We start from the raw sequence: 9315 nt of genomic DNA, 5'->3' as shown, positions 1-9315 counted from the left end.
ACCGGTCTGGCCTCCCAGCCGGGTCTAGCCGAGCCCTCTGTGCCGGCGAGTTCCTGCCGCAGCCTCCTCCGAACCCAGGCGGCGCCCACCCCGCTCCGCTGACTGACAGGCGGTCCAGCCAATCCGCGGAGCCTGACCTTCGCCCGGCAACCGGCAGAGGAGGCGATCCCTGGGAGCCAATGGGAACCAAGAGGCGGGGCGAACGGCGGGAGGCGGCGTGGTCAGGTGCTCCGGCCCAGGTCGCGTGCAGGTGCGCTGGTGCGAGTCCTGGGTCGCTGCTCGCTCCCTCCCCTCCCCGCGGTTAGCTCCGGCCTGCGGAGGGGAGCCTCCTCCAGGCCTCCGACCCATTGCCCCAGACCGATGCCGACTGACCTAATCGTTGAGAGGGTAAGAGTCCAAGGGGGTGGGCGCCTTGCCTCCTGGGGACTCGCAAGGGGCACTTCTGGGCCTCCAGAGCTATCCGCCCTCCTTGCCACTGCAAGTCTAAAGAGCCCATGGAGGCATCACCTGACCTCGGTGGTGGAGAGGTCTGGGAAGTAGGAACGTCCCCTGCCCTGCGACCCTTCCAGTGGCTAGGATAGACTTCTGGCAGAGAAGATGTGGCCTGACGCCTGCCCGCTCACAAACCTACCCTTTTACCCTCTTCTTCCCTTTAATTGGCTCCACTTTCCTCCAGATTTCCTAAGCTGAGGAAGAAGGACTGGAGGGGAGGAAGAACTGGAAGCCGCCAGAGAAATCTGAACCCAGATCCAGGGATTCCACTGCTTTGTCCAGTATTTTGTGCATGGAAAAGAAAAAAAAGTGATTTCTTTCATCTCCGTTCCCCCCACCTCTCTGTTCATTGCTTTGTGTCAACTGTGTGATAAATGTTGATTCTTTTCTCCAAACATTCCTCAGCTTTAGACAGCACTTAATCTTTGCTTTCTTTGTTGGTCTCAGAAAAACAGTTCTCTCCTGCTTTTCATATTTGCTGAATAGGTGAAAATCGGGTGTTTCATATAGTTGATTTTCTCTCTTTGTAGCCTTAAGTTATATTCGGTTGAGACTAGCCTTCTTTGTGTTAGGAAGGCAGAGGTTAAGGAAAGAGAAGGAGGAACCACCATCCTCAGGTAGATATTTGGTAAATATATTTGCAGGTCCCTATTTGCAATTCCCTATTGTATTGCAACTATTTTTAATGTTCTTTCCAACATCGGAAAAATTATCGCCATTTTAAAAATAGTTTAAATTTCATTTTTGAACCATTGTCTTAAAGTCTGAGTACATAAAATGATATGTCTGAGTACATAAAACGATTTCAGTTTAAGTCAGTAATATCTAGGTCTGGTGAAATCACCATTAAAAAACAAAACAATTATTGTCCTCAGCTGGTACACATAGTTTATACATAGTTTGTGCCCCCCAAAGCAAAGCAAACATGCCAATATATTTACCTATGCCTATAGGACAACAAGGCAAAGCAGAACCTATTTTTGAGTTTTAAAAATGTCTTTAGCATTTTCAAATTAGGAACATGTCAGAAGTTGAATTTAAGAGATTTCTTTGCACAAAGTATGGTTAGATGCCAGTTTTGGTGGGCTCAATTTACCTTCATGCAGTTATACACAGGAAAAGGAGAAAACAGAAGGTATCTAAGCCTGATGAGAACTGACAAAATTTACATATCTTTTGTTTACTTGTACTGCCTCTTATTAGCGTTCTTGAATATAATAAAAACTTTTTAGAAATATATGTAGATTTTTTAAAACCAAACAACCTTGGTCCAAAGTGATTTAATCCTGGGAAGTGCTTTTTCTGCAAATATCACTTATTAATTGTTGACTAATTTTTTTTTGCAGTTTTTGGCAGGGGTCGGGTTTGAACCTGCCACCTCCTGTATATGGGACTGGTGCCCTACTCCTTTGAGCCACAGGCACCACCCTTGTTGACTAATTTTGACATTAAAAAAGTCAACATCAAATTTCAGAATGATGTTTCTACTTCTGCTTAGTTTAGAATCTAATTCTTTAGTTTAAGGAAGGCTATACTTTGATTATTAATAAAGGAATGCAGATTACCTTTCATAAATATGCTTTAATGTCATCTGTTTTATTTCACTTTAAAAAATCAGATTTGTCTCCTCTCTCTACTAATACTTGTAACCTTGATAGCAAACATAGGAGTTGGCTTTGAGTATATGTAGACTATATTAATATATTTTCAAAAGCAAGATCACTGGATTTGCTAATGATACTTCATTGTTGCTAAGTTCCTACTATTGGCCTAGCCATAATGATAAATGTGTTCAAAGGCATTTGACTATTGTAAATTTCTGATTAAGAAGTCTAGGTCAACCTGAAAATGCTTCTGAAATGTTGTGTATAAATTATATCACATTTTAAAATGCTGTTGGGGAACTCACTTAAATAATTCCTCTGAGGAACATTTGGATAAATTCTTGGAAAGTTTTAGAAATGAAACTAAACTTCATAGCTTTATTATGCATGTAGCCCCAAGTCTCTTTTCCTAAATGGAATTATACAACATCATTCTTTCAGGCTGTGATTTATGATACAACTGGGATTCCTAAGCATCAACACTCTGAGTTTGGGGTAAGGTATACAAAATAAAATTATTGCCATTAACTTCTATATGTTTATTCTACAGGTATCGTACACTGAACTGATCCAGTGCTTTGAAAATGACTTCGAAATGTCCTTTGGTGTCCTTCATACTCGCTGCACTAACTCTTTCAACTACATTTTCTCTCCAACCAGACCAGCAAAAGGTTCTACTAGTTTCATTTGATGGATTCCGTTGGGATTACTTATATAGAGTTCCAACACCCAATTTTCATTATGTTATGAAGTACGGTGTTCATGTAAAGCAAGTTACTAACATTTTTATTACGAAGACCTACCCTAACCATTATACTTTGGTTACTGGCCTCTTTGCAGAGAATCATGGGATTGTTGCAAATGACATGTTTGACCCTATTCTGAACAAATCTTTCTCTTTGGATCACATGAATATTTATGATTCTGACTTTTGGGAAGAAGCAACTCCAATATGGATCACAAATCAGAGAGAGGGACATACTAGTGGTGCAGCCATGTGGCCGGGAGCAGATGTAGAAATACATGAGACCTTTCCTACTCACTACATGCCTTACAATGAGTCCGTTTCATTTGAAGACAGAGTTGCCAAAATTATTGAATGGTTTACATCAAAGGAGCCCGTAAATCTTGGTCTTCTCTACTGGGAAGACCCTGATGATATGGGCCACCATTTAGGACCTGACAGTCCTCTCATGGGGCCTGTTATTTCAGATATTGACAACAAGTTAGGATATCTCATACAAATGCTGGAAAAGGCCAAGTTGTGGAATGTTGTGAACCTAATCATCACAAGTGATCATGGAATGACCCAGTGTTCTGAGGAAAGGGTGATAGAACTTGACCACTATCTGGATAAAGACCACTATACCCTGGTTGACCAATCTCCAGTGGCAGCCATCTTGCCTAAAGAAGGTAAGTCTGACTTAAGTGGTGATCTGAGGCCAGATCTGTATCTGCCTGGTGTAATTAGGTGAATAGGGATTTCCATTTCTGTGCCTTTTTAGTGAACTTGCCTGTGTCATGGTAATAGTCTGGAATTTAATCTTTAGACTCTGAAAAGAAAAAGTCTCTTAAGAGACTAATTTTTTGCTAGAATATTGAAATTGATGTTCTATATATGTGGTAGTAGGTATTAACCATTTTGGGAGTCCTAAAATATGAAAGCTATAGCTTCCCTTCTCAGAAAAAATGAGATGCACAGTTGCATACAAATATGAATAACAGTGCACATGGAATCCCTAAAGCCTTCTATAGACCCTTAATTAGGACCTGCTTACTTAGGAAGCAGTGGCATATAAGAAGGAGAAAGTTTTGCTTAATCTCAGATTTATTTTCCTTATTTATAAGTAGGGAAAGTAATAATAATATCTTGCACTTTTTACAAACTTCTAGAATTCTCATACCAAACCTGTCACCTGGGCGTTATCTCCGTGACCATGGAGGTAGGTACGACAAAAGGTTTAACATCCCCAGGTCACAAAGTAAGTGGCAGAACGGGACTCAGGCCTGCTCTTCTGACTTACATTTTATCTCCTCTGGGTTTTAGGTTATCAGATGAGAGAAGAGAGTTTGAAAAGCAGGACTATCTCACAACTTAGAGTTCTGTCCTTCAGAGGGAAATTAAGAGAATCGTAGGAAGCAGTAATGTTAAAATAAGCATGTGCACCTACACAGTTTTCAACCAATAGCTAGTTTTTTCATGTTGCTTAAGAAAATTACATTAGCCCTTTAATTTCTCTTATAAAATTGGAACAGTATTCTCTTGGGATGTGGGAGGCAGGGTTGAAGCCTCATGAATGGACTTGAAAAACAAGAAATAAAAGACCATGCCCAGGGTTGCTGCAATTGCAGTTAGGAAGAAAACCTTCGTAACGTCCAGTATTTGGAGGACTTTTCTATTTCCCAGACTGCTTTTCACCTGCAGCCTATCTTTTCCCAGCTCCCTCTCTACTGCCCATGTTTTCTTGCTAGAGAGTCTCTGTCTCTGCACTCATAACCAGGAGAACCTAGCTCTTTGTTTTTGTTGAAGTAGTTTAGTACCCTGGACATGTTATTTAGTGCTAACGAATATGTGTGTATAGATGTATTAAAGTCTTTAAATTAGAGACCAGAGATTTCTAGTTCTGTAGTGTCCTCTCTGAATTCTATAAGGTGAATTTAATTATGACAGAAGATTAATCGTTTTTAGTTTCCCCTCCCTAGATTCCTTCCCCCCAAGAGGAGGGAGTTCTAATCTGCGAATTCGGTTTTGTTGGGCTTGCTGTCTTTCTACCTCAGCAGGGAGTCTGTTGGCCCCTGCTCCTTTGATTGTAGTCTTGAGTTCTTGTTCTAAGTCCGCCTCCTACCTTCTCTTTAGGCAAATTTGATGAAGTCTACGAAGCCCTAGTTCATGCTCATCCTAATCTTACTGTTTACAAAAAAGAAGAGATTCCAGAAAGATGGCATTACAAATACAACAGTCGAATCCAACCTATCCTAGCAGTGGCTGATGAAGGGTGGTATATTTTGCAGAATAAGTCGGAAGACTTTTTGTGTAAGTATGTGACAGTATTTCTTCCCATTCTGCTTCGTTTTTCATGTTTCACTAAAGTGGAGCTATGGATAGTGCAGCGGTTTATTTACTAATGTTTTTATTCTCTACTTCTTGAATGTTGAAGGGACCACATAGTGTCAATGCTTACCTATATCGAAATGCTTTTTTAGCCATTGATCCTTGATATATATGAGAGACATACTAAAGTGTCCCTTTAGGTAGAATCGGGTTCCTTTCATATGTATGTTCTAAATGAAAAGCAGTTGCCTGACAATGGCATCTGCAGTGTGTTCACTACTCCCAGCACCAGATGTGTATCAAAACATGGTTTCCCATTCTTAAGACAGGTTTGACATACTGATAGTAATCTAAAAAAACTATCTTTAATCATGCCAGGGAAACTTTTAGGAAGCCCTTTTAAAAATAATTTCCTTGGCCATGAGAACAATCTCCACCTTTATAAATTCAGATTTTCATGTGTTGTAGCTCGTATTTTAAAGAGATTGCTCAAAAAAGGACTGCTATTTTTGAGATTTTTATAGTTATCATAAATTTAAGGGGTTCTCTAGAAGTTTTGGTTTAGTGAACTACAATGACACAATAAATTGGTCACCTCTATTTTTGATAGAAAACATTTAAAGCTCCGATTTTATGTTATGTTCATTGATTGAACAAATAATTGGTTATTGTCCACTGAAGTCCTTCTCAGCCAGAGTTCCACAAGATAATTAAGCCTTAATGTCCAAAAGCAGTGAATCTCAAAGTACGTTCTCTGGCCCAGCAGCATTGAGATCAGCTGAGAATTTGTTAGAAATACAGATACTTGGGCCCAACCCAGACCTTCTGAATTAGAAACTGTGAGGGTCAAGCCTAGCAGTCCGTGTTTTTACCTGGCCACAGGAGTCTCACACACACCAAAATCTGAGAATGCCTGTCTTTAGCCATCCATTATTAAATACTATCTATTAAATCAAGCATTTATGGTAGGGGCTGTCATTACAAAACAAAGTCCCTATTCCTGGGAAAGATTTTATATTAGTCATAATTATTTAATTTTAAATCTGATTTTTCTAATAAATGTGACATGAGAGAATTATCTTTGCCTTTCTTGACTAGGACTCTAAATAAAGCAACTATCCAATCAATTACAAATTATATAATGGCATATAATTTGTGAGATAGTTATTGACTCATTAAGTCCAGCATTATTTTTACTTAAATAAATTCAGAGAAGCATGGCATTTAGAATGACTTCTGTAGATCAATTTTGCCAGGAAAAATTTCAAATTTGAGATGACTAGAGGGTTAGTTCATGACTTCCAGAGAAATCAATCACGGGACTTTTGGGGGGGAGAAGGCTGTTTAGTGTTCCCATTCCGTATTTCCCAGTAGCAGTCATAGGGAGTAGAGATTGACTTACTAGTCATTCCTCTGTCCACCTTCATTTTGTAAATGAAAGACATTTTTTAATCGATACACATTAGATGTACATATCCGGGGGGAAAGTGATATTTTGATACAGTCATAATATGTAAAGATCAAATCCCCATCACTTTAAATAATCATCATGATGGTAACAAAACCTATTAGTTTTCTTAGGTTGCTATCTTAACGGCAGCAGCTCCTTTGCCTTGTGTCTTGGTATTGTGTAGGCTTTGAAATGTGGCTTTTGTTTTTAATTTTGCATCACTTGATAAATATGTCAGAAGATTACTGAAGTTTTTACTTTGTTTATAGCCACAGTAAAGTACATACAATGCTAAGCTTGATCCTGATCTGCGCCATCAAAGTCAAGGTGTTCTTCCCTTATATACAAGTATTGACCTTTGTTTTTTAGTAGTGTGTTGTAGCTGTAACTGGAGATTAGGTTTTTGTGGTTACTTTAGTTTTTTCTTCTTTTATTGGTAATGAGGAGTTTATTGTCTTCATGACTGAGACTAAGAGCATCTCTATTCCTTTAATCATCAGAACAATAATTGGAACATAGTAGGTACTGCATTTGCTGAAAATTAGTTTGATTGAATAGCGGATTGAATATGAGTTCAGCCAATGCACTACCTACTATGTTCCAATTATCTAGCTTACTTGGCTCAGCTTTGCTCTCTATTCTTCTTTCTCTGCTGCGTAAGGTAGTGTTGGCCTGGGAGAAGGATTTGTGATCATTTGACTTTTCATTTCCTAAAGTGAACTGTGATGTTGACAACAGCAGAGATTATTTGTAAAAGATTATTTATTTTTATAGTCAAATTAGATGAAGTTTGCATTTAAGTTCAGAACTTGACTGTACAGTTATTTCCATTGTAATGCCATCTGGTTGGCTAACTTATTCATGCATTTTCTCTATGCAGTAGGCAACCACGGTTATGATAATGCATTAGCAGAAATGCATCCAATATTTTTAGCCCACGGTCCTGCCTTCAGAAAGAATTTCACAAAAGAAGCCATGAACTCCACAGATCTGTACCCACTGCTGTGCCACCTCCTCAATATCACCGCCATGCCACACAATGGATCGCTCAGGAATGTCCAGGATCTGCTCAGTTCAGCACCTCCAGGGCCAATTCCTTACACACAGAGTACTACGCTCCTCCTTGGGAGTGTCGAACCAGAATATGAGCAAGAGGAGTCATACCCATATTTCATAGGGGTCTCTCTTGGCAGCATTATAGTGATTGTATTTTCTGTAATTTTCATTAAACATTTAATTCACAGCCAAATACCTGCCTTACAAGATATGCAGGGGGAAATATCTCAACCATTATTGCAAGCCTAATACTAGTCTGAAGTGGAATTGTGTATTGAAGTGGAGATTGCATAGTTCTGTCAGTGTTTAAAGATTTCAAGTTCTAAAAATCTGGTTGTAGGCATTTGCAGAAACATCAAGGAATTATATATATATATATATTTAGGTCACAGTCACACACACACAGATGGGCCAAAATACTCTTACCTGCAAGGGATTAAAAATGTGAGAATATGTCTCCATTGTTCTCTTTAGTTTAGGGTTAGGTAAAATCCTGCCTTATTTGGACTTGGCACATATAATGTACATATTCAGCAACTTTGCACTATTTAAAGTACCTTGTACAATTGCACTTTAAATTACTCTCCTAATGAGTACTTCTATTTGAAATGCACTTTATGGACAATTATGTCTTAGAGCTTACCTGAAAACAGCTTTTTACACCTGTATCACAAAATACTACTTATTCACTGTTCAAACTGGATGAAATTTCTAGTGATTCCTGAATAATGTAGAAACCTATTTCCTTAAATTAGGAGAACAACTAGAAAGTGGCAACTGTTGAAAATTAAATGTGATAAACTTTATACCTTTAGTTTTGGAGAGAGGTTTTCCCTATGGCAGACTGCATCTGTGGGCATTTCTTGTCATATGTCTTTCCCCAAACATGTGTTTTCCTTTATTTTTCCCCCCACAAAGAGATCCAAATACTGACAGGTTCATTGTCATAAAATTAATTATTGCTATTTCCTGATTAGTCATATTACTTTGGCTTTTATAATAATGAAGACACCATGAATATACATTTAATACACATTTCTTTCTTAGGTAGGTCAGCAATGGCCTGAACATAAGAGACCAGGCACCATCTCAGCAATGTTTTTTCTTGTCTATGATTATTTTGCTTCTTTGAAAACTAAATCATTATTAATAGCATTAAAAATCAAATTAGATAAAACAGTTTTTTTTTTTTCTTTTTGCCAGCATGTAGTAATAAACCACAATCTTTTAGATTTGCACATTTGGAGATCCAGAGTTAGAAAATAGCACAAATCATATTTGGTAAAATATAGGCCACTTAATTTTTGAAAAGAGCTGAGGGAAAAAATTTGAGAAGACCACATGTGAGATGTTCACACTCTTTACCCAGAACAATGGTAATGAGAGCTTACTGGCAAAAATTAGCAAAATAGGTTTTAGTGGTAACAAGTATTAAAACAGAGGAACTGAGATATGTAGCCCTATTTCAAGACATCCTTGACTATCCACCTGCAAGGTGCTCAGTGGAATCAAAGATGGATCCAAGTCCATAAACAGACTTCTAGCACTGGGTAGTATTTTTCACCAGCCTTGTCATGTCATCCCCCTTCTTTCTAAGCTGTGCTTTAGATTTCAAAATAGTTAGGTTTGGGAGAACCGTGGGGTTACATAGGGTTTCTTAG

General features: G+C 38.6%; 1 protein-coding gene across 2 annotated transcripts; it reads left to right on the top strand.

Moving 5' to 3' along the window:
- Nucleotides 1–250: 250 nt before the first annotated feature.
- Nucleotides 251–8831, top strand: ENPP5 (ectonucleotide pyrophosphatase/phosphodiesterase 5 (putative)). Of its 2 annotated transcripts, XM_023512897.1 has the most exons (5): nt 251–387; nt 677–801; nt 2647–3509; nt 4954–5130; nt 7479–8831. In XM_023512897.1, the coding sequence occupies exons 3-5, from the start codon at nt 2681–2683 to the stop codon at nt 7901–7903; spliced, it is 1431 nt and encodes a 476-aa protein (XP_023368665.1). In that variant the 5' UTR covers nt 251–387; nt 677–801; nt 2647–2680; the 3' UTR covers nt 7904–8831. The 2 variants fall into 2 exon arrangements, with proteins under 2 accessions (XP_023368665.1, XP_003789288.1); XM_003789240.2 differs by lacking the exon at nt 677–801.
- Nucleotides 8832–9315: the final 484 nt, after the last annotated feature.

The sequence above is a fragment of the Otolemur garnettii genome, unplaced genomic scaffold (genome assembly GCF_000181295.1).
Source record: "Otolemur garnettii isolate 467f Iridium unplaced genomic scaffold, OtoGar3 scaffold00031, whole genome shotgun sequence".
In the NCBI taxonomy this organism is placed as follows: Eukaryota; Metazoa; Chordata; class Mammalia; order Primates; family Galagidae; genus Otolemur; species Otolemur garnettii.
The sequence above is the reverse complement of the archived record's forward strand: the minus strand, read 5'-3'. Positions and strand labels throughout refer to the sequence as shown.

What these genes read in the sequence shown, in the direction of transcription:
- ENPP5 (XM_003789240.2), top strand. Translation starts at nt 2,681, where the DNA reads ATGACTTCGAAATGTCCTTTGGTGTCCTTCATACTCGCTGCACTAACT. An exon ending in AGCCATCTTGCCTAAAGAAG is followed by an intron (nt 3,510 to 4,953) that starts GTAAGTCTGACT and finishes CCTTCTCTTTAG; the next exon opens with GCAAATTTGATGAAGTCTAC. An exon ending in TAAGTCGGAAGACTTTTTGT is followed by an intron (nt 5,131 to 7,478) that starts GTAAGTATGTGA and finishes TTCTCTATGCAG; the next exon opens with TAGGCAACCACGGTTATGAT.